At 41.2% G+C, this 25,002-nt stretch overlaps 1 protein-coding gene and 1 non-coding gene across 3 annotated transcripts in view; both read left to right on the forward strand.

Moving 5' to 3' along the window:
• The window catches only part of LOC145406675 (uncharacterized), a 176,966-nt gene that overhangs the window by 40,438 nt on the left and 111,526 nt on the right, over positions 1-25,002 (forward strand). The window contains exon 2 of one of the 2 annotated variants that reach the window (XM_080277769.1): positions 21,596-21,898. The exons of the other annotated variant lie outside the window; for it this stretch is intronic. Within the exon in view, the coding sequence (XP_080133895.1) occupies positions 21,794-21,898 (105 nt within the window). The 5' untranslated portion in view covers positions 21,596-21,793. The remainder of the gene's footprint in view (positions 1-21,595; positions 21,899-25,002) is intronic. 2 annotated transcript variants of the gene reach the window in all.
• LOC145406973 (5S ribosomal RNA) lies at positions 9,971-10,089 on the forward strand. The gene has a single exon (XR_013898639.1). It is a non-coding gene; the product is annotated as a 5S ribosomal RNA (ribosomal RNA).

Here is a 25,002-nt window from a genome sequence, read left to right on the forward strand (position 1 = left end):
GTTTGTACATGTGCAAGCATTAGGGGAAGCGACAGGTTAGTAGACAACGTTTTGGTAGTTGCCCTTGTAGTGGATGGAGGTGCCACATAGTCTGCTTGCCTTGCACGGTATCACCTTACCCGTGACGTGCCTTCGGCTTTTCCAATCCCAGGCCTGCTTGCTATGACGTCACGCATCACCACCCGATCACGTGCTCCCTGCAATGACGCCAAACATCCCCGTCCAAACACATGGTTCGCTGCTTTGTCGTCACGAATTTCCACCCACTTGCAGCTCACTACGTCACCAGACTCCTCGCCACTCAGGCCCCTCCTTAAGAAGTTGCTGATAATCCAACCTATCAGTACCACTTTCACTTTCAACGAAGGTAAATTTATACCTCAAACCACTACATTCTGCATTAACTGCTAAATATATCTTCTGATGCCTATTACATAAACATTTGGCTCATCTGAAGCACTTGATGCACTGTCTAATCGTTTGGTTAATAATGTACACCCGCGCAGCAATTATTCGGCATTCTTATAGCATGTATCATTTTGAAATATGGATGAAATATTGTGATCTATTGGTCATCCTGTAAGTTTCAGTGCAAATATTATCTTTGGTAATTATTAGAACTTAAAATTGCAAAAAGATTCACTAACTGGGTGGTATATGTTTTGAGGAACCACATTTATAGACTCGTGTGTCTGCGAAAGTTGCTCATTTTCACAACCATCGTACCCAAAGGTGCTGATAGGCCATCATTCACTGACCCGCTGATAAGGCGGTGCAGTGCCGTCACTTTCGACTAGGGCTGGTACTGTTATGTTCACTGTATTCCTTCACCACTCTAATACTATCCTTTACTCCTGTATGTAGTACATCTTACGAATACCTCAGTATTTTATAACATATAGTGCAACTTACATTTCTCAAAGGGCGTGTGGCTACACCCAGATGTATAACTACGGTGTGGCCACACCCACGAATGTCCAATCACTACCTGTACCGTATGTAGCTGTGTTGGCTGAAGAAGGTGTGTGGCAAGACGCACCACCTATTGTTGTTTAAGACTACCTTTTACAACAGTAAATATTTCAATTCAGTTTTTTTGGGGGGAGGGTGTACCACTTGTCAAAAAAATGATTAGTATATGTAAATTATTGCTCATTGTTACATAAAGTTAATACCTCGGAATATGTATCCTACCATAATTTTGCTACAGCTTTGAAAACGTCAGAAATAGTTCTATCATTTTTACTTACACAAATAGCCTTAATTCTGTACCTAAATTTCCATTGTAAATAGCCAAAGATACCTCTTGTTCCTGTGACAGTATTACTGTATAAAGTGAACAGTTTCTCTCAAGTTTAATACTCAATATTTTCAGAAGAATTTGCTTCTTTTGTACTGCTTTTATGTACTTAAAATATATGGTACTTCCCATGCCTCGAATGGGGTCGATCGGAATTACCCTTAATATATCTTTGAAATCTTGAAATCTTTGAAAAATCAGGTGCATTTCAATGTCAGACGGTCTGTGGCGTGATGCTAAGGGAGGTGTGACTGTGCTGGTAGATTATTTTTGGCGGGCTCACCATTCTCCTCGAGTACAGTGCTTTAGAATTGGTGTAATAGATATGGCGGTAATGTGGTAAGAGTGAACCTTGGACCGTGTGGCCGTATTTTCGGTAGATAAGCAGGCTCACAAACACCAGTTCCTTTAGTTTTTATTGCTGCTTGACATTATGATTATTATTATCATTATTATTGTTATTGTTATTATTATTTTTGTTTCCGGACCTTACCTCATTCTTCCATGGGAAGAGTAATAATGATGATGATGATTATTATTGTCAGTAGTAGTAGTTGTAGTAGCAGCAGCAGCAGCAGTAGTAGTAGCAGTAGTAGTAGTAGTAGTTGTTGTTGTTGTTGTTGTTGTATTCTGTATGGTATTCATGCATACCATGTCATTGTTCGATACATCAATCACGTACCACAGGAAATAAAGGTTAGCATACTGTATGAAATAAAAGGTGCCAAGAAGCCGTATAATCCCACGGCAATAAAGCCATTATACTATTCGATCGATTATATAACCAGCTATTTGCATTTGTGATCATTTTTTTTACAAGAAGAAACAAAATCTAACTTGGTTTATTTTTTACAAGAGGGGGGAAAATGATCCTCCGAGATTTTATAAAAACTTACCAATCTCTTTAAACGAAAGAGAGAGAGAGAGAGAGGGGGGGGGGGATGTAGACCAAGGATGAAAATTGCCAAATAACTCCATGTAAGATATTCCTGTCATAACTAAGACTTTTTCAGTTATTAACTAGACAGCGTAAGATTCCGCACTACTGTACTTTCGTTGTCCTTCCTGGAAAATGAAAACTTCGTTACGAGAAGGTCTTGCTCATTAGGTTGGAGAGAGAGTTTGAAGTAGAGGGGTTGGATATAGTCTTCACGATTCAGTGCAGAGGGAGGGGACTTGGGGTTGAATACAAGGAGCACCCAGAGTGCAACACCCGCGCTTTACGTGTTTCGTTCTGAAATACTGTAACATGAAAAATACTTAAAGATAAAATGAGCGAACGTTTGGCTTGCCTTGTGATCCTGTTCTTCTATCGATTGCTCTTGAAATCGAATTATTTAATCATTGTCTGACGCAGCCCTTCCGCCAAGTTTGGTACGAATCGGATCAAAATTGTTAGTTATACTATTCGCGAGCCTGCTGTCAAAAACAAGCGCATTGGTGTACCAATATTGTCAGAACATTGTGGTGAAGAGTTAATCTCTTACACTTTCTAATTATTTTATTCGGGTTAGGCTATTTCCGAGTGATATGACTCGGGCGAGGAGCGGCTACTCTGACTGGAGGGATTAATATAGCTTCCTTCACCCCAGCTGCTGCCATAATGACGTTTACATTTTAGCCTTGCCAACACCAGACGATTTTGTCATGCTCAAGTAGGACTTGTAGTGAAGCAGTTGAGCACTTCACTAAGATTGTTCTGTTTCTGTGTAAACCCTTGTAACTGTCAGACGGTGTTATTTGTACATGGCGAGGCCCCTTGTAGTGAAAGGTTAGTGGAAGCTACAGGCCTAACTTTAGGCCTATCCAAGGTCCATAACCCTTGGCCTATCCGATTCCTCACATTCGTCAGGTCTCTCATAAGCTGTATAAAATCATATAACGAGAGCAAGGGGGAAAAAAAAAAAAAAAAAAGCACCATTGAAGAGCGCAATATCGACGTAGTTTTCTTACCGTCATCACCATCACCATCCGGACTCCTCCCACCTGTAAGGATGATGTGAAGTAGCGGCCAGGAAACAAACAAACAAACAAATATAAAAAGACAGGGAATTAGCAACATGCGCAGCGGAATGGGCGAGGCACTCATACAGGAGAATATTAACGTACCAGAAGCAGAAATAAACTTACAAGGAAGTTGTGAAATACGGATCCCCACAAGCTGGCAAGGTTATGGAATGTTACAAGCTATTTCTATACCTTTGCACCCGCTGTAACCCTATAGCCACGATTACATATAATTACATGACGGATGTAATTTATAAACTGGTAAGGATATAAAGGTAATTAGGGGGAGAATCAGGCCTCGGGCGACGATAGGCTAGTCCTAAACTGAATTATAGCGTTATGTGATGGTAAGATGTAGGCCGGCACCGGTATAGTTTAAGATTTCTTCGATAAGAAACAGTGTTAATGCTCAGCAGTAGAAAGAAAAGATGTGTAAATGCTGAATGTTAAGAAGATGGATGAATACCGAATGTTCGTGAGAAAGAATGTATGAATTATGGACATCAGGAAAACAGAGAATGTGATGATTATGAATTTCGGGGAGAGATTTGTAAGTGTTCAGTAATACGAAGAGAGAGAATATATGAATGATGAACATCAGGAAAACAAATAATGTATTGGTTGAATATTACGATGAGATATATTAATAGCGAATGCAATAAAGAGAAGGAAATGTATGATGGTTGGATCTAGGAAACAAGAGAATACCGGTATGTACAGTACCGGTATAATGTTGAGTGTAAGGATCATGAAGGAAATGTATAAATGCTCCTTGTTAGAAAAAGACCATGTATGAAGGTTGAATGTTTGCGAATATTCACTATGGGATCAGTTATTACAAGGTATGAATATGAAAACTTTGGTAAAACGACGCGAAAATACAAGGTAAGCCAAAAAATTACATTTTCAAAAGATATAAAATGTCTGATTACACAACAGTTGTTTATGTGGCTGCATAAACCCTAGCATGTGAAGTTAATCTCTTGAGTACCGTGACGTAAGTCATCAGCTAATTCTTGCTACCACCACTAGCGATTTCATTCAACTAAAGAAAGGCCTCTCGCACTGGGAGGGCTGATGGTTTATCCTCTTCAGGTCGGAGAGTCTGGATCTCTAAGCACAGTAAATTTGTCAGGAGATTGCATGTGACGTCCTTGAACTGAAGGAGCTGATTGAGATTTTATTTTTTTGTGTTTGTCCGACTCTGGGTATAGGCTTCGCAGCCTGCGCGTAAGGCCTAGTAGTCCTCGTACATACCATACACCTCCACATGTCACCATTTCGGCGCTAACACCTGCCACCCATATTGAATATATACATGTTAAGGCTGTCTCTACCTGGGTCTGTCCTAAGTTGAATAAAGTCGTTTGGCTGTAGCAGTTATGAAACATGAATGGCATCGTAATGAAGGTTTAGACGATTTTCATGTATTTTCATTACGAGTCTCCTGAGCTGAAGAAATCGTCTAACAGTAGCAAGAATAAAATAACAACGAACGTCATTGTAGTGAAGGTGGCTGTTAATGCTGATGATCAATCCCAGTCTGTCTGGCGAAGTAAACCCATCAACCACAGCTCACAGGCAGGCAAGCACCCCTGCAGGGTCGTCCCGTGTAGTTAACCGATGTTCCTTCGCAGTTGACACTGGTGAGGAAAAATGTGGAAATTGAGTTTCTGGGTGGATTCTGCAAATACTGCCTCTCCACTCAATTAACGGGGGCACATCAGAAGGCCCCGTTATCTGGTTGTATGGTTATCACACAGCGTTGCAAATGGTTTTCTGGATTACAGGAAACCATTAGACTTGTCACAGTGAAGAGCCACCTGAAGTGGAAAGAAGAGTGATAAAAAGTGACAGGAAGGAAAGGGAGAACTGGGTAGAGAAGGAGGGCGGACACACAAATAGAATGCTGAAGGTGAAGAAGGCAGAACTACATCAAGTGTGTGGATGATGGTCGTCATCACCAACCAATAGTGAAGGTGGTAATACAGGGGTATGCTTCCTAGTTGCCGGTGATTATTTGAAAATCTGAAACGATCGAAGGCGCTGCTTCTACACACACACACACACACACACACACACACACACACACACACACACACACACACATATATATATATATATATATATATATATATATATATATATATATATATATATGTATTCTTGTGTGCCGTATATCTTTTTAAAACCTTGAATCTGATGATGTCTCTCATTGGTATGGGAGCCTTCATTGCTGACGTCAGTAACCAGAAAGATCAGGAGGCGGGAGATCCTGGCGTTACTAGGGCGCGAGAATGTCAGTATGGTTAATAACTGTCTTATGTTATGCATTTTTTCACTCGGTCAGCTAGACAAGTCCACCAGCTTGGTACTGTACCTTCGTGACCACAACACAAACCCAACTACACGGTAGTTTTAATCACGGTATCACTATCCTCATTATCACCACCATGTCCCTTAACCTACACTTTGCCCTGTTCGTCTTTGTGTTAGTCTTCGTTTACAGAGGGTCCAGCATGCATGCTTGAGTCGGCCTTGGCCACCTAGTGGCGGCTATCCACGCAGCTTGATCTCCTGCAGCCTCCCTGTTCAGTCCCTTATCTCTGAGGTCACACTCTGTGACCTCGTCCCAGGTGTGTTTTGGTCAGCCTTACCCTCGACATTCACACCTGTCACCTTCTAAACCCATTTGGTATCTTCATCCTCTCAACATGCCTGAACCACCTCAGTCTAGCCCTCCTTATCACAACATTAATACATACTGTAAAGTCCCATCCTACTTTTCAACTCGTCAATGGCAGTCCTAACTCCCCCCCCCCCAGGCCTCATATTTAAGTATGCACTGCACATCCATCTAATTATTATCATTTCCATACGCTTGAGTCTACGAATATGTACTGCACAGGTCTTTCTGCCGTGCAGCATTGCATTCCTAACACATGCTGCACACAAGGACCTCTTAGCAAGGAGGGAGAGCCCTCTCATTGTCAGGAGAGACAACAGCACCCTGAACTTCCTCCAGCCACTCTTTTCCCTAACCACAGAACAAGCCCCAGCACATAACATGGCCCCCAAGCAGCAAAACTCCACATACTAGAGAATATCCAGCAAAATCAATCCTTTCTCGGTGCTCAGTTTCTACATGCTTTCCCCAACACACCAGTCACACGAAATCAATAATATTTTGCAGCCTACCTCTAATGGCGCTACATCTCTTATGCACCCACTAATCACAAACACTGCACAAGATGGAGTTACCTCTCACATACTTGTGCAGACTGCACAAGGCCAGACTTCCTCTGCATTGAGTACACCACCACCACTTCTAGATATCATCCCTTTTGTTTTATTTAGCAAGGCAGTTTGAAGACTCTTATCTAGTAAGGCAGCTTGAAGAATGTCACAACACCATAAGATGAATAGTTGATTCGGTGATGCACCATAATCTGTTTTCTGTCATGCAGTTGAGTACCGTGCACGAAGTAAGCCCTGTAGTGCTCATTAGTCAAGCAACTGTAGTATTTTAGTGCTAATTGATAACCTTCATATTTTAGTTCTGATCAGTGGGTTAATACCTGACTAAGAAGGAATGCACCAAAAACGTTTTCATGCTTACCAATAAGTTTGAAGGCAGAAGAGAGGTTAAGAATTAGTCAGACAGTTACTTTTAGTTGCAGGAACAAGTGTCAAAGCGTAATATGCGCTGGCAGTATTTTATGAGAAAATCACAGATACATAAAATTATGTTAGGAAAACACCGAAACATTGACGCACACTACGACGTGCAACCATTGATTTACATCCAGGTCCAAATCAGTTCTAGGTACAGACAGATTTTGGCAGTGGAGATCCGCCCCAAAATCCTTCATGTTTGTGTGCATTTAGATGTGCCTGTAGACTGCTGGATAGCCTACATTGGCCAGGGTTGTCCCCTCCCCGAGGTAGGGGTAAGTCTTCTCAAAGCAGGGACATCCTTTTTTCTCACGCTTACTGTTGTCGACGGCAAGTGTGTGTGTGTGTGTGTGTGTGTGTGTGTGTGTGTGTGTGTGTGTGTGTGTATGGAGCCTCTGTGGTACAGTGGTAAAGTGTGCGTTTTCGTACACTGAAGAACGAGGGTTCGCGCCCCGCCAGGGTAATAAGCTTTGGGAGCGTTCTTCTGGCCACGTACTGCATTGGCGGACATAAGGGGTGCTGTGGTTGAACCAGTGTCGCATACATAAGGGGTGATGTGGTTGAACCAGTGTCGCATACTATAAAGTATGCTTGCACCCAGTCGGCTTGCGCGGGCCGATTACACTTGGTTCACAGACTACACACACATCCAAACCCACTCCAGCACTACAATTACGCTTACAAGCACCTCTCACCCTACATACAATCTCTACCAGACAGCCTAAGCCACTTGATAAAGATACATTGGCTGTATTGTCCCCACTTTGGTCGGGATAGGCCGGTCCTGCAGTGGACACTCAAACAGCTGAGATGAGATATATTAACTTTGTCATATATCTTGCGTTAGCTTGATAACTTGTACCCTCAACAAACTGAGAATTCCAGCTAGTTGCCAACGAATTGCCCAGTATCCATACGTGAGACAACGTGAAGGTGACAATGTTCTGCCCACTTCACTGTGATTAGTGACGTCATCTGTTCTCTAACATGAATGTTTCCATATGCTTGCTGCCTTCAGACTCTTTTATTTTGGTTTAGTGGGACATCTTGTAGTGAAGGGGTAGACTCAGTACAGCCTCTCCAGTTCGGAAAATCTCACCAAGTTGAATAACAGTGTTTGGAGATGGCAAGAATATAAGGAAAAATACGCCATTAACTCCTTCAGTCAGAGGACGACTTTTTCCATTTAATTCCTGCCGTGCACTTTTTTTTTGGGGGAGGGGGGAGGGTTGGACCTCCAGCTTTGAAGAATATCAACCCTTCCACTTCGAAGAGCCTTTTGTAAGTTCAGTAAAACTATCTTAAGATGGCGGAATCCTAAAAAGACGTCCTCGTAGCTAAAGGGTCAAGGTGTAATGAGCAAAATAAATCGCTGAGGAACCCGTGTTACGCAGTCTTCTAGGCCAACGAGAATACGGCCCGTTGAACCGCATAGTATATTGAGTTAACGCGATAAGAAAAAGATGACTTAGTGAATAAAAGGAGAGAGAGAGAGAGAGAGAGAGAGATGACTGAACCACTGAGCTCTATAATGGGAGGGGCTATCTCCGCAGCGAGAGTGGGGGGAGGGGTGCAGAGTGGCTCAGTGTTAGAGCGTCGGACTCGGGACCGAGGGGTCGTGAGATCAAGCCATTCCTGGTAGCTGCCATGCCGGGAGGGGTAGGGGCCTCCTGTCACCTAGCAGGGCTATATGATCTAATAAGGTGTAGGTCGAGGGAACAATTTTTTTTTTTTTTTTTTTTCCCCGCAGCGAGCATGATTTTCGCCGCCATAGGCTGTTAACACCCATGCTCGTCACCTCCACCATGATAATGCAGTTGGAACGCTGTTCTTAGCGTGCTGTCTGTTTCGCTTTTGCTTTTATGTATACATATTAATCATATTGCAAGAATATATAGATAATGATTTTTTCTGCCAAGCTCTACGAACGATACGATAAATGTAGCCAAAGTATGAATGAAACATATGTTGCCGCAGTGCAGAACATGCTTTTTTTTCCCGTATTTCTTTATGACTGCTTTAACCTTAATGTATAGCAAAGGTAAAGTTGAAGTCGGTGGAGAGAGCACATTTATGAAAATGTTTTGCCATCATGAAGTATATAAGCACATTATATACAGAAAGCCATTATCTGTTAGCTGTTAATAGTACTACTTACACATTTCTTCATATACATAGTTCCATAATAGACGAGTTTCGGTCAACATTTTTTTGAAGTACAGTAAGATACATGTATGGGTAAATAATATGCAGAAAATAACTGTCGACCATTATTTCAAAAAAAAAAAAAAAAAACAGATACATGAAAAAATAATATAGCTGAAAAATCACGTGACTGAAACGGCCTCTAATTGGTCGTGACGTCACTACTCACACTGAGGCAGCATAGTCTACTTTTACGTTTAGCCTGCATACACTGCTTATTTCTGACCTCCCAGAATGCCCAGTGACAAGAGAAATAATTGTTAGTGTTTCGTTCCAATGTGTTAGAGCACAGACAAAAGCACACCAGGGAAATTATTCCTCTGTATACCAGCCAATGACAGTAAACGAAAGCAGTGGTGGCTGGCTGCTCGTCGGAAGTTCCCAGTGCTGGAATGCAGTTTTTATTGTTGTGAAAATAATATTTTCTTCACCATATAGGTTCATATACTCCTAATTATGTGAAATTCGGTCAAAAAACCGTTTAATTTAAATGTTAATAGAAAATTAGGATTCAGAGCGAAAACGTGCTCAGGTTAGCGAGTATTTCTACTTTAGATCGCCAGCACGCCTTGATAAGACTTTTGTTGTGCACAAATGCTGATTTAAAGTGCAAATAAATGCTTTTGTATGTTAAATTAATGTTTATACAATGTAGAAGTCTGCCAAGGCAAGTTGTTGAAAGGAGAAACATCGCTAATTTTAGCGCGTTTTCACTGTGAATCCGGATGTTTAAAAATAAACAAAAATTTGACCGGATTTCGGATAATTTAGGTGAGTTATTTTGCCAACGGCCATGCCACGTTGAGTACACCGATTCCCGTCCGATCAGCGAAGTTAAGCAACGTTGGGTCTGGTTAGTACTTGGATGGGTGACCGCCTGGGAACACCAGATGCTGTTGGCATCCCTACGTGTCAAGTGGGGTTGGTGGGATTAGTGCCCCTCCCTGTAAAACAACTCTAAGCCCTTGACCACCCCGTTTGGGATACATGGCGTCTGGCAATGGATGGATGGATGAACCTATACGGTGATAATATCTATAACACTTGCCAATTAAAAGTGCCGATTCGGCGTTGATCCAGTAAATGACCGCCGATTAGGTACTTCATCGCATTCATCGCACTCTCCCTGAAGGTACAATCAAGTTGAGTCACTGAAACTGTTCTTTCAGAAAACTAATAATGAAGATGTCAAATATTAAATATTCATGAGCATAATACCATTATAAACCCATACGACTGATACTGTACGCCATACATTAAACAATTTGCACCTCATGAGGTACGAGCACTGCTCGGGAATAGCGTCGCTGTAAGCTACTCGATTTCACCACAATTTACTTACAGGTACCACCCATTTACACTATGAAAAGTATTACTTCACAACATACCTGAAGGGGGTAGTTTGGATCTACAGTGGGCATGTAGGTACAACTATTTTCTCTGTTAATGGTGAAGTATTGTGTGATGGATTGGAGCGTCGTCTGCAGTATGAATACTGACGTCATCGCCAATATGGCGGCTGCTGCCCTCCAGCCGTAAAGAATTAAAGTTATCACGTCTTGATAAGTGCAACTGATAAATTAAAAGATACATATACCGTAAGCAGTACATGGCAGAGTGCACCTGCCATGTTTACCCAGAACCGGCAACACGTCTATTATTTCGTACTGGTTATTAAATACAAGCAACCTAGCCAAAGCAGCCAACCCAGGTAGATAACCGGGTCTGATATGTTAGGCCAGGGATCGAAACCATCTCTGCTCTCATCCCTACGTGTCAAGTGGGGTTGGTGGAGGATTAGTGCCCCTCCCTGTAAAACAGTTAACTCTAAGCCCTTGGCCACCCCGCTTGGGATACATGGCGTCTGGCAAAAAAAAAAAAAAAAAAAAAAACTAGCCAACGTCTTTCTTTAGTGCCAAAAGCTTCCTCTGTGATAAATTTTTCAATGTGATGTACTCAAATAATATTGTAGCACTGTGATACCAGTTTTATTAATTTGTGAACATGATTGTCCTCAGTGGAGGTGTTTAACATATGCGTGTCTTTTGCAAAATTTGAAAGCATTTCTCAGTCTCGATGTAATTTTAAACTACACTGTCACTTGCATAGAGGAGGCCTTCTCTGTCTCTTGTCAATGAAAGTGTTCAGATAACTATAGCATTTAGATGCTGATACCTGTGTTTCTTGAGAAGAATCTTCTCGGCCATTTAACATCAAGTAGTCTTGTCGAATTAGCAGCAAGATATATTTCTTACCTGTGGAATGTAATGTCGTCTTTCTTCGATGAATTCCTGTTCCCATTTTAGCGTTCGTAAGCCGCTCAATGGACCATGGCAACATACAGTACTTTATTTTCCGGAATCATCGGCTGATTTCATAATGCGCCGGCGTCAGGCGAGGTGCATAAACGTGGCTGCCACTACAGCAGCGCCGCCCTGGCGGCGGGCACACAAACAGACCGCTGCACTACCCATGAGAAAGCCCTTCCGTAATATTATAGAGCTCAGTAGACTGAACACAGAGCAGCATCGTTTTGTTTGCTATTTTTAGGATGGCCATTAGGTGCCGGAAAGCAGCGTCTTCACGCAGTGGCACTGGTATAACCAGGTAGAAATGTCCCTCAGCTCCATCCCCATCTCCCGAAAGGGGAAGGGGAATTGCAGAAGGGCAGCTTCAGTCTGCAGTCCACCGCGTTCTAATCCTGATGAGCTTGGGACCACAACAGCAACACGGTGACCATGAAATACAGTAAGACTAAAGGAAGCTTTTTTTTTTTTTTTTTTTTTTTTTTTTTTTTTTTTTTAAATGTTATTAATATATTTCATATACTTCTGATGAAAGTTTTTCTTGTTTCCTATTTCTGTTCCAGCTTCGTGCCCGCAGCATTAATAACAGAGGGAAACAAAATGGTGGTACCGTTGTGGTTTTTCCTGTTTTTGCAATTTCCTGTTTCTGAATCCTGCACAACCTTTTATTGATGGAAGATTGGGTGATGCTGTTGCTGCTGCTGAGGTTGAGGGGGAGGGCAAGATGTCAGTATTGTAAGAAGAGTGGAGGAAAAACCAATATAAGAAAAACTTGAGTAAGGAAGAGTACAATAGAGAGAGGGGCGTAAGTTGCAAGAATGTGTGTGTGTGTGTGTGTTCTATGAGAGAGAGGGGCGTAAGTTGCAAGAATGTGTGTGTGTGTGTGTGTGTTCTATGAGAGAGAGGGGCGTAAGTTGCAAGAATGTGTGTGTGTGTGTGTGTGTGTGTGTGTGTTCTAAGAGAGAGAGGGACGTAAGTTGCAAGAATGTGTGTGTGTGTGTGTGTTCTAAGAGAGAGAGGGGCGTAAGTTGCAAGAATGTGTGTGTGTGTGTGTGTGTGTGTGTGTGTGTGTGTGTGTGTTCTAAGAGTGAGAGAGGCGTAAGTTGCAAGTGTGTGTGTGTGTGCTCTAAGAGAGAGAGAGTGGCATAAGTTGCAAGGATGTGTGTGTGTGTGTGTTCTAGGAGAGAAAGAGAGAGAGAGAGTGTGTGTGTGTGTGTGTGCGATGAGAGAGAGAGAGTGTGTGTGTGTGTGTGTGTGTGTGTGTGTGTGCGATGAGAGAGAGAGAGTGTGTGTGTGTGTGTGTGTGTGCTTACCTAATTGTATCTTTACAGGAATGAGTCAAGCTCGTACTGTCCCGTGTCTTAAACCATATTTATCGTACATATCCTTAAATTTGTGAATTGTTTTGGCACACACTATTTCATTCGGTAGTGCATTCCACTGATCAATTGCTCTGTTTGGAAAACTGAATTTCCTCACGTCTTTATCACCTCTCTTATGCAGTTTTTTGCAGTGTCCTCTTGCTGATGCTTCCCCATATGTTAAGTAATCATTTATGTCTATTTTCTCCTTCCCTGATGTGCATTTATATAGCATTATCATGTCACCTCTTTTTCTTCTCTCCTGTAGTGTTGGTAGATTCAGTTTATTTAGTCTTTCTTCATAGCTTAGATCCCTTAAGCTTGGGATCCATCTTGTAGCGGCCCTTTGAACTTTTTCAATCTCGTCTATGTGTTTTTTGAGATGAGGACTCCAGACTACTGATGCATACTCCAGGGTTGGTCTGATGAATGATGTTATTATCCTTCTTAGCATGTCTTCATTTATATATTTGAATGCTATTCTTTTATTTGCAAGCAGTGTATACATGTTCCGTACCTTCTCATTGATGTGGTCAGCTGGAGATAGTCTGTTAATGTTAATCACACCTAGGTCCTTTTCTCTTTCTGATATGTGTAGGGTTTTATTTCCCAACGAATAATCCCAATCAGGTCATTTTCCACTTTTACCAAACTTGATTACATGACACTTGTCCATATTGAATTCCATTTGCCATGTATTACTCCATTCATGAAGTTTATTTAATTCTTCTTCTTGCTCTTTACAAGAGTCTGTGTTAGTAATTCTCCTTTGTATTTTTGCATCATCTGCAAACATATTTAGATAGCTTTCATTTCCATTGTTACTGTCTGTATCATTTATATACACTAAAAACATGATTGGTGCCAGCACTGAGCCCTGTGGTACTCCACTAGTCACTTCTTTCCCTGATGAGTAGTTTCCCCTTAGTACTGTTCTCATTTCTCTTTTTATGAGAAAATCTTGCATCCAACAAGACACTTTGCCTCGAATTCCTCCTTGATGGTACAGTTTCCATAAAAGTCTTTGGTGTGGTACTGTGTCAAATGCTTTCTTGAAATCTAAATAGATACTGTCCACCCATCCTTCTCTTTCCTGTATTGTGTCTGTTACTCTGTCATAGTAGCTCAACAGATTAGTAACACATGATTTTCCTTTTCTGAAACCAAACTGTCTTTCTGTTATATTGTGTTCTTGTAGATGATTTACCCAAGCTTTTCTTATAAGCTTTTCTAATACCTTGCTTACAGCACTGGTCAGTGATACTGGTCGGTAGTAGAGTGGATTTTGTCTATTCCCTTTCTTGAATAAGGGGACAATATTTGCTTTCTTCCAAATATCAGGTAGTTTACCTTGACTCAAGGATTTCTTGAAAATTAAAAATAAAGGTTTACTTAAAGTAACTCCTTTGCACATTCTCGTAGCACCCAACATGAAATTTCATCAGGACCATTTGCTTTTCATCTGTCTAATTTACTTAACTCCCCCTGTATTACTTTTTCTGGTATTTGTATATCTGGTAGTATGTGTGGGCATGCATATTCCGCATAGAGGGTTCCGCATAGTCCCTCTCAAAAATTTTTTCTATTGTAAAAACTGATTGGAAATTCTTATTTAGTGCTTCACAAATATCTTTCTCTTGTGTATAGGTGATTCCCTCGTCCGTAGTGGATTGTATTATATCTTTTACTTTGGTTTTGCTTCTGATGTAGCTGTAAAATAGTTTCGGTTGATCACTACTTTTATTTATGATATCCTCCTCAAACTGTTTTTGGGCTTCCCTCCTTATTCTTGTATAATCGTTTCTTGCCTGTTTGTAATTATTAAATGCCCTTTCACTATTGTGTCTTCTGTATCTATTCCATAACAAATCTCTTCTTTCTTTTGATTTTTTACATTCTGTATTGAAGCATTTCTGTATTTTCTTATCTGCTTCTTTGTGCTGTGGGATGTACTTCTGGACTCCTATTTCATAAAATTCACAAATTTTTTATATACAGCATTTAAATCTTGTCCTCTAAGCTCATTTTCCCAATCAACTTCTAAGAAAAACTTCTTTAGGTCATGATAATTTCCCTTTTTATAGTTTAGACTTTTTTGTAACTTTCATTGCTGTTAACTATGTCATATGCTATCCTGAAGTTGCAAATTAGTACTGCATGGTCGCTTTTGCTGAGTGGAGGGTGATATATTAAACTGTCAGTATCATTTTCTTGCCTAGTAAATATGAGATCTAGCATTGAAGGTACATCGAGTCCTCTTTTTCTGGTGGTTTCCCTCACATGTTGCGTTAGGAAAAACTCTTGCACGAGATCCAGGAGCTTTTGGTCCCAACTGCTTTCTTGGCTTATTATATCTAGAGTATTCCAATTTATATTTGTATTAAAATCTCCAGTTAGTATAATTCTTTCCGATTTCTCTCCTGTTTTATGTAGTAATGCTCTTAAACTCCGAATTGTACTCTGCCAGGTCCTCATATTCGTCTCTTTCCCATGTGTTTGATCTGGGTGGCATGTACAAATTGGCTACAGTTACTTTCCCTTCAGATGTGTTGATCTCTACTGCAATCAGTTCTACTTGTGATGGTATATCTAGTTTTATTTCATTGACTTTTAGATTTTTCTTAGTTAATATTATAATTCTTCCTCCTTTTTTTAAGTTTCTATCTCTTCTCCATATATATTATATTCCTCTTAAGTTTAGTATGTCATTTGATATCCTTGGTGTTAATTTTGTTTCAGTTAGGCATATTATATGTGGTTCATTTTCTCTGACATAATCATTCATCTGTAATAATTTAGATACCATTCCATCCACATTTGAGTACATCAACTTAATCATCTTGTTTATACAGTACCCTCGCATCCAACACAGTAATATTGTCATGCGTGGGTCCTGTGTTGGACCAAAAACGTGTTGGACAAACAACAGAGCTTATGGGGAAAAATGAATTATGTCAGCAACCCTAGGAAAAGTCACCCTAAATACCTACCATATACCTATACATAGATTGGTACTACTGTAATTATAATAAATGATACTCTACTATGAATGATAACTAACCTTTTAGGATAATGTTGGTGGGCTTGCTGGGAATGGAAGGTGATATCCGAGACTAGGTAGTCCTACTGGGTCCCTGGAGGATGGCTGCTGGCGTCACTTGCGGGTAATGGCTGCTGCTCCTCCTCAACCTCCCTCATAAATCCTTTGAAATTCCTCTCCCCTTCTGCCTCTCAATGAATTCTAGCTTGGCGGCCTGAGGGAGGTGCCGCCGCTTCTTAGGGTTCTCAGAAGGCTTCCTAGGCATCATGAGCAGGGTAAAATGCAGTAGCAAGGGCAGAAAATGCAGCGAGAAAAAAGCACCGTCCAATGCGAGTTATGCAACTGAGTGGCGCTGTGGCGGGAGAAATTTAAACAAAACATCACGTGAGAGCAGTAGCGTTTTTTATTGGGTGACATCACGATCTCATCACAATAGCGGGCGGGGGAGGCTACTTGATCGGAAGTTTTGATTGGCTGTCAGCGTCACTGGAACATCCAGTATGACCGTGTTGGACCAGGGGTGATCGTGCTAGAGGCAAACTCTGCGGATTTCGCCCACTTCTTGGAGCTCCGTCAGTGTTATGCTTACACACCCGTTTTACAGTACAGGTACTTAAATCATATTAAATTGTACTAATTTTTTGCTCTCCGTGCTGGACGCGAATCGTGTTGGACGCGAGGGTACTGTATACTTGTCATGACATGGTTCTGCTACCTTCCTCCTTTTTATTCCCTCCTGTTTATGTACCATTTTCGTACCTGCAATCCTATTCCTTTGTAAAAAAAATGTGTTCTTCTCTTCTGATCTTCCCTCATTTTGTGTGTGTGTGTGTTCTTACCTAATTGTATCTTTACAGGAATGAGTCAAGCTCGTACTGTCCCCTGTATTAAAGCATTTTTATTATACAGATCCATAAATTTATGAATAGTTTTGGCACACTGTTTCAATCTGTGGTGCATTCCACTGATCAATTGCCTTATTTGGGAAACTGAATTTTTGTTGTCTTTATCGCCTCTCATGTAGTTTTTTGCTGTGTCCTCTTGCTGATGCTTCCCCAGAGATTATATACTCATTTATGTCTATTTTCTCTTTCCCTGAGATGCATCTCTTTTCCTTCTCTACTATAGTGTTGGTAGGTTCAATTTTTTTAGTCTTCGTAGATTAGATCCCATACACTTGGTACTCATCTTGCAGGTGCCCCTTGTATTTTTCAGTCATGTTTGTTTTTGTTTTTTTTTCCAAATAGATAATTCCAGTGTGTGTGTGTGTGTGTGTGTGTGTGTGTGTGTATGGGGGGATCGGTTATTATTAAGTTGACTATTTTTTCTTTTTCAAAGTAAAATAATTTCAATCATTTATACTTGGTGAAGTATATGGAGCAGATTTTGTGTGTCTTACCATGAAACAGGCTTGTTTCAGTAAATTCTTAGTTCGTAATAAACTTCCATTATTTTATAATGATCTGGACGAAGTGATGTATTTAGCCGAATCATCCCACTGTTATGACCAAACTGTCCCGACTAGTGTTGCCAAATCAGCGGAAAAGTCGCAAGATCTAGAGAGTTTAGTTCTATATTTACGGCAAAATGTATCATCCAGCAGCTAGCGTAATTTTCTGGAGGCATATTTTTCTACCGACATTGAATACAATAATTATCACAGCAGGCCTAATAGCTTAAATGATCAGTACACGTTTAATATGAAAATCATTAAAAATATCAGTCGATACACTGCTATATATTTTAGCATATTTCGATAAAAAAGAATTTTGAACTGAAAATCCCATAAGTGGACGTGTGTTATTCAGGTTGGCGTGCTGTGGTGGGGTTTGGCCGCTCGAGGCTCGAGGACGACGCTACTCAGTCAATCCTGAAGGTTGAAGGTGAAACGAGCATTAACTGCCGCATAGCATATTTCAATAATGCCAACGTAGAGCGTCCATTTAGTCAACTTAGTAAATTGTTATGCAGCGTGTTGTGCGTCCCGACTTCTTGGTCACAGACACGGTGCGGTTCTGGGTTCTTTGTTCCCGACTGGGTCAGTGCAGGCAAGGAAGGAAAACACAAACACCACTGGTCAGAAGGGTATTATCAAAAGACAAATACACACACGTTCTTTGAGCAAAACAGGAACTTAAAATGACTCAAAATAGTGTTTACAACAATTACTTTCCATGTAGTTCAGCAAGTCTCACCATTACACGGAGTTATACCTTCCCTGTTACAGAGTGATGTCCACACAGTGTCACAGACAGTATCTCACAGATGTGCCACGTACATTATGTTCAGTATACAGACAATTTAGTGCAGTGCCACGTACATTATGTTCAGTATACAGACAATTTAGTGCAGTGCCACGTACATTATGTTCAGTATACAGACAATATAGTGCAATATACCCAAAATAGTGCGGCCAGATTGTGTCCACCCCCCCTGTGGTGGGGGGGGGGACAATCTGGCCGCACTATGGGGTGGTACTACTCTGCGGCCAGGTTGTGTTAGGAAGAATACTTGTATTCCCAGCGTGTCGTAAAAGGCGACTAAAAAGGGCGGGGTGAGGGGACTAGGGACCTCCTCCTCTGTTTTTTAGTTCCTAAAAAGAGACAGGCCAGAGAAAGGGATGGGGGATGGAGTTATTCCCGTACCCTGAAGATTGGGTCTATGAATGTGCGTGGATGTAGTACGATTGAGGCTAAAAGGGAGGAGACTGGGAGGATGTTTGTGAGCAGAAAGTTGGATGTGTTAGCTTTTGAGTGAAACGAAGATGAAAGGGAAGGGTGAGTCTGTGTTTGGAAGTGTGAATGGAAGATTGTCAGGTGTTGATAGAGGAAGGGCAAGAGAAGGTGTGGCCTTGCTAGTGAGTCCGGAAGTACAGCAGTGTGTGAGTGAATGGAAGGAGGTGTCATCGAGACTGATGTGTGTGAAAGCGAAATTTGAACGTGAGTTGTGGGTGTTTGTGAGTGCATATGAGCCTGGTAGTGAAAGGGATGAAGAAGAGAGGGAGTCTTTCTGGAATGATGTTGATGAGTGTCTGCAGAGTTTTGGGGCAAATGTGAATGTGGTAATGATGGGAGATCTGAATGCTAGAGTGGGAAATGTAGCGGTTGAATGTGTAGTTGGTATGCATGATGTGCCTGGAAGATATGAAAATGGGGAACGAATCATAGAGATGTGCGTTAAGCGAGAGATGGTGATTGGAAATACCCTGTTTGAGAAGAAAGATATTTATAAGTATACATGGTTGAGACAGGAGGGTGGAAGGGCTGTTAATAGAGCATTGATGACCTATGTGGTTGTGTCCAGGAATGTAATAGGAAGTTTGTTGGATGTGAGAGTTCTGAGAGGGGAGGGTGGAGGTATGTCTGACCACTACCTGGTGGAGGGGAAGTTAAGAGTGGGTAATAGATGGGCGAGACAGGGCTCTTGCTAACTGCCGATGGTTGCGAGCCATTTGGCTCCTAAGGTTTCAGATTTACGAGCCAAATTGTTAGTAGGCAAACTGACTACGAGCCAAAATATTTTACGAGCAATAAATATACTTATTTATTTACACATTGTGATGATTAGAATCATATAATAAGGTTTTAAAAATTCACAGTGGCGACAAGGAAAGACTTAATAATTGATCACTACGTGCTTTTTTGTTCATTTAAATGAGATTTAATTATTTTGTAGTTTACTGGGTTTTGAAGTGGATGTATTTTCTCTTCGCTAAAAGGCGACTTGCCCGTAAAAGTTGTTCGCTGAAAGGAAAAAATACCCGCATTTGCGAGCAGTGGCTCGCCAAACAAGAGCCCTGTGAGAGCTAGGAGAGTTAGGTGTGGCAGGGAGGTTTTGAAAGTGAGTGAGTTGGATAAAAGAGAGAAAATGATAGAGTATCAGGAGAAATTGAAAGATGAGTGGAACTCAGTGAAAGGTCAGGAAAATGGCAGTGTGGAGGAGGAATGGCAGTTGTTTAAGAGTGCTGTGATGGGGCATGCAGAAGAGGTGTGTGGTGTGAGACGTGTGGTTGGTGGTGTAAGAAAAGGAAGTGAATGGTGGTGCGAGGAAGTATGGCTGTGGCTGAGAAGAGACGTGCATATGAAGTGTGGCTGCAGAGGAAGGATGAGGTGTCATACGAGAGGTATAAGGAAAAGAGGAATAGGGCAAGAAGGGCTGTGCATGATGCTAAAGTGGCAGTAGGTGAGAGGTGGGGTAGGCGGCTGACTGAGAATTTTTAACAGAATAAGAAAATGTTCTGGAAGGAGGTGAAAAGTGTGCGAAAGGAAGAGTTAGTTGCTAATTGTACGATTGTTTTCTGGTATCTACTCTGCCCTTTGTAATCAGTAACACATGACTGCAAGCCCTTCCGTCAAGTCCTGTGCAGAAGACAGAATTATTTGTGGTGAAACTGCAGATCTCCCATACATAAAATTTACAATTCCATTTTTGTATTGCGTCAAAAAGTTGTGGAAATGTTTAATTTTGAAGACATCACCTAGACAACCTCTTCAGTTTTTACACGCAAACTGTGGCAAGCAACCACCCGCCATGCCACGGCCACTGATGATGGATGGGCTTACAGATTGATTTGGCCCAAAAGTCAATCTCATCAATCGTTCGTCCCCACTAACCTAACCTAATATGACGCAGCCTAACACAACGTAGCCTAACCCAAATAACCTAATTCAACCTAACTTCATTGAACCAAACCTAACTGTATCGGGAACGATTTGGACACGAATGAGTTTTGGCCCTGAATCGAACCACTTCCCTCTATAGGACACCACTGTAGCGATTTTTATGAACTGAGGTTGCTAACGTGTAGCAAATCAGCTGTGTGGTTAGCTGTTATGCTAGAGTAGAATGCTTTAGCTTGTTGTGTTCGCTACTTTATAATTGTTCGATACTCACAATGAGGGTGATAAGAAACTCATCCCAGGAGAGTGAGGAGTGTATTAACAAGTCACCAACACTATAACACATATTTACCATTGATTCACATGGGAGATTACATAGTGTTTGTGCTGGAACAAGGTATGTGACTACGATTACTGAGAGAGGGGAGGATACGCAGACTCAGTAGTTTGTGAGTTAGGTTGTTATGGGTGCATTAATGATAATGCATGGTGTATGTGTGTCACTTATCCTGGCACAGTGGGAGACAGCAGGAGGGGAGACCTGTACTTCAGCAGGGTCAGGAGATAACTGCCCGGAGAAGGACACCTCTGGAGTTTTATGGGCTTTCCACAGGGACACTGGTGTGTGTGTCATGTACCTACAAGGGAAAGAAGGTGATTGAGTTAGGCATGTCTCAATTCTCATAGCATCACTTGGATGTCTTGCCATAGGGTGAGGCACTTTGGCCTTTTCATAGCTTGGCTTAGTGGTTTTAAGGGTGAAAAGGTCATGCCAACCTCCGTGTCATGGTGTTGTGTGCGAAGTGTGGAGGAAATGTGCTGCTCAGTAAGGCTGTGTGGTGCATGATAAGTGCACTGCGTCACCGTTGACGTTAAGAAACCTGAGTTTTTGCTCATTAGTAATGCTATTTTCATAGAATTTGGATGTCAAATGAATTTACTATTGTGAAAGATAATCTATGTCATAAAATTTTCATATTTTGTAATGGAACTCTCACAGTTTGTCCATGTTTTTGTTATTCTGGACATCAGTCCTAGACTACTGATGGATTATCATGCTGAAATCTAATTCCTTTTTTCAGAACTTTGGTCCACAACCGCCGCACCATAACGATTCTTCCCGAAACTCTGATAGTGCACTAAACTCGACTCACCCGAATTACAAAACAAGATTCCAACTTGCATGCTGTGTGAACTTAACCAAGGGAGGAGAGTGCGCAGTGAGGGGAGACAAGTGGTATCAGCTTTCACGTAGGGTGTAAGGTGAAGGGAAGGGGAGGATGCTACCCTTAAGGAGATTACAGCAGCGTGGGTCTGGGTTGTACATAGCCCTCCACACACCAAGGCATTCGCCGCCCACTGCTCACATCAGTTGCACCATCAGGGTATGCAAAATTTTGGCAGGAATTTTTTATTTCCCCTTAAGTGTTTTGTATTTCTTTAGGTTTAGGGCCAGTTTTATAATTATCAAAATTTTTGTTTTTTTAATCTTAATGTTTTGTAAGATTTGCTGGTTTTTCACTAGTTTCCAGTATTTACTTGTAACTTTATATTAATTCTTTACCAAACAGGCGCGGCCTTCCCATATTTTCTGTTGAAATGAGTCTTTCACAGGTTACTTTTTATTATTCCTGGATTACCACAGCAACTGGGGATTTTTTATAAACTTACCTCTGAAAGCTATAAATGAGGATTTAGAATGGGTAAATATTCTGTCAATTTCTTCCAGTGGCTGGCCATATTTAATGTTCCTAATGCACATTTTTACATTTGGAGGCTGGCTGTCAAATGCAAGTGAGTTTAGGTTGGATTAGGTTTGGTTTGGTTAGGTTAGGTTTGGTTTGGTTTAATCATTAAGTTTGCTTTGACACGGGTTACACTGATGCGCCCAGTCTGAGCGATGGTTTGTAAACAGCGGTGCTAGTTGGAGAGATTGTTGGTAAACATTGCTGCTGGCAACCTGGCTGCTTCATTAACTACCCCAAAATATGTATATTTTGCCTTTTTCCATTCACTTCTTGCTGTCACATTGGAAGAGTTAACTACTGCATATATCTGTGTTGCTTATGTACCAAAGTTACTTACCTTGAGATCTGAGTTTGTTATAATACACTGTAGGTGGAATTGCCACACTTGTTTGGTAAAGAATTACCAAATGTTCTTTTATAATTGACTGTAGTTTTATTTATTTATTTGGTTATTTTTCCTTTTTGGAGGGGAGGGGGGCTTAGGGTTGCTCTAAAACGTAAGTACAGTATAATATGTTATTGTCTCCATTTTCATACAGACTGTATTCCCTTTACATCTTGGTACAGGGTAATAGAGAGCTGGTGTCACGTCACGTGACCATGGCAACCACCTTGCTGGTTGTACACAAACATCTGACATTGCAGCTTTTACAATATCCTCTCATGTTTCTCCTGGTAGGAGGTCAGTCAGTATGTATGTGTGAATCCTTCCATCCATCCATCATCCAAACCTATGTAGCCCCATAAGGAGCGGAGGAGCCTGGGATTAGGCAAATTGTTCCAGACATTTAATATGAGAGTTACCAGCCTCAGTCATCCCTGAGTGGCATTATGTGAGCAGTAAACCCCAGCCATCCCTTGGATATAAACCTACACAGGCTCATTCCAATTGGAGCACCTTAATTACCCACTAAACCACCAGGCACCATAATTTGGTTATGTGGTTACCACCCGCAACAGTAAATGGATCCCGGTGTACAGGAAGCCATTTGGCTTGTCACTCAGTGTAGAGTCGCCCATAGGCAGAAGGAAGGGGAAAGAATAAAGGAAAGAAAAAGAAAAGAGTAAATGTAAAGTCACCCATAGGCAGAAGGAAGGGGAAAAAATGAAGGAAAAAATGACAAGAGGAAGGAAGGACGAGAGGAAAGGGCAGACACCCAAAGCAGCACTACATTGAGCGAGTAGATGGTGAGTGTATGAAAATCACAATAAATGTATTCATATATCAACCTCCTCAGTGGTATAATAATAGGTGAAGTTAAGGCGAGCATCAAAGAAAGTCTGAAGAACTAAGGTGTCTGGAAAGTGTCAGTTTGGCTTCAAGCCTTTTCTTAATACAGTATATGGTACACCTTTTTGTATTATGGTAATACAGTAGTTAATATATCATTACTGGCAGAAGTAAAGTTTCTATATTCAGCTGTCTTTTTGACTCACTTGTTTACTCACCAGGCTGGCTACCCCAGTGACTCAGCAGTACCGTACTAGATATGAAAAGCACAAGATACATATAGAGCAACCCACAGCTGCTGGCATGCCATCTCGATCATTACACTCAATACCACTTTGATTTTGTTATAGTTAGGAAGGGCTGAGTTGTGTGCCATAAGCAGCTGGGTATACAACTGGGTATAATTAATGTTGCAGAGTCTAATCTACATACAGTATCTGAACGAGTCATCTCTCAAAGATGAGCGCAAAAGTCTTTTGAATACATCAACTGTGCTGGCGCTAACAACTGCATTAGGCAAGGAATTCCAATGGTCAATGCACCTGATGCTGAAAAATCTGTATCTGCATTCTACTGTTGCATTAGGCTTAGCTATCTTGAATTTTTGGCCACTGGTGCTTGGGGAAAATAGGTCATTTGGAGTGATAGCTGATTTTTCACGAAATATCTTCCAGCTTTGCCCTAAGTAATCTATTCTGCACCAAGTAGAGATTCAGAGTTTTCAAACGGTCTGCGCAAGTCAAGCCAAAAAGGCCATCGGTTTGTTTTGTCCACCTGTGTTGTACTAATTCAGAGCTTAAGTCAATGAATATAATGTATTATCAAATGATAGGTAACCACTGAACTTTGGTTCTTTGACACATAGACAGCACACAAGAATTCAGTACAAAATAAATTTGAAGGAAAACTCTTAGTTAAGTACTAACATTTATCAGAGTACCATGAACTCTTGTACCAATTACCTTTACAACTGCATAATCAGATTTAATTTTTTGCCACAGTATACTGTATTATGTTCACTGGGTCACAGCTGTATAAACACTTCATGCCCAGTGTCAATTTCAGGTTCATTTACTGTTACTTGAAATTCTATAGGTTCCCCCTGGGTTTTGTTTGCAGGCAAAGCTGCAGTAAGGTAGATCAGGTCAGAATTTGATATACTGTAGTTAGGTTTAATGGCAGTTTGTGTAAGGTAGGTTTAGTTCCAGTCTGTGTTAGGTCTAGTGCCAGTCTGTGTTAGTTAGGTCTAATACCAGTCTGTGTTAGTTAGGTCAAATACCAGTCTGTGTTAGGTCAAAATTTGATTTGGTTAGGTTAGCACCAACAGTACTCTAAATTTGTCAGGTAGGTTGATTTGGTTTGATATGGTTAGGTTTAGTGGTAGGCTAGTGGTGTGATGCATGATTACTTTAGTGAGTGCTATCATTACTACTGCATTCTACTTTAGAAGGTATTAGACAGTTTCACCAAGTTTTGCATAGCACCAGATACATACTGGTACAGTATTTAC

The sequence above is a fragment of the Coenobita brevimanus genome, chromosome 71, assembly GCF_032717465.1.
Source record: "Coenobita brevimanus isolate Jiangsu-jjx chromosome 71, ASM3271746v2, whole genome shotgun sequence".
NCBI classification, from domain to species: Eukaryota; Metazoa; Arthropoda; class Malacostraca; order Decapoda; family Coenobitidae; genus Coenobita; species Coenobita brevimanus.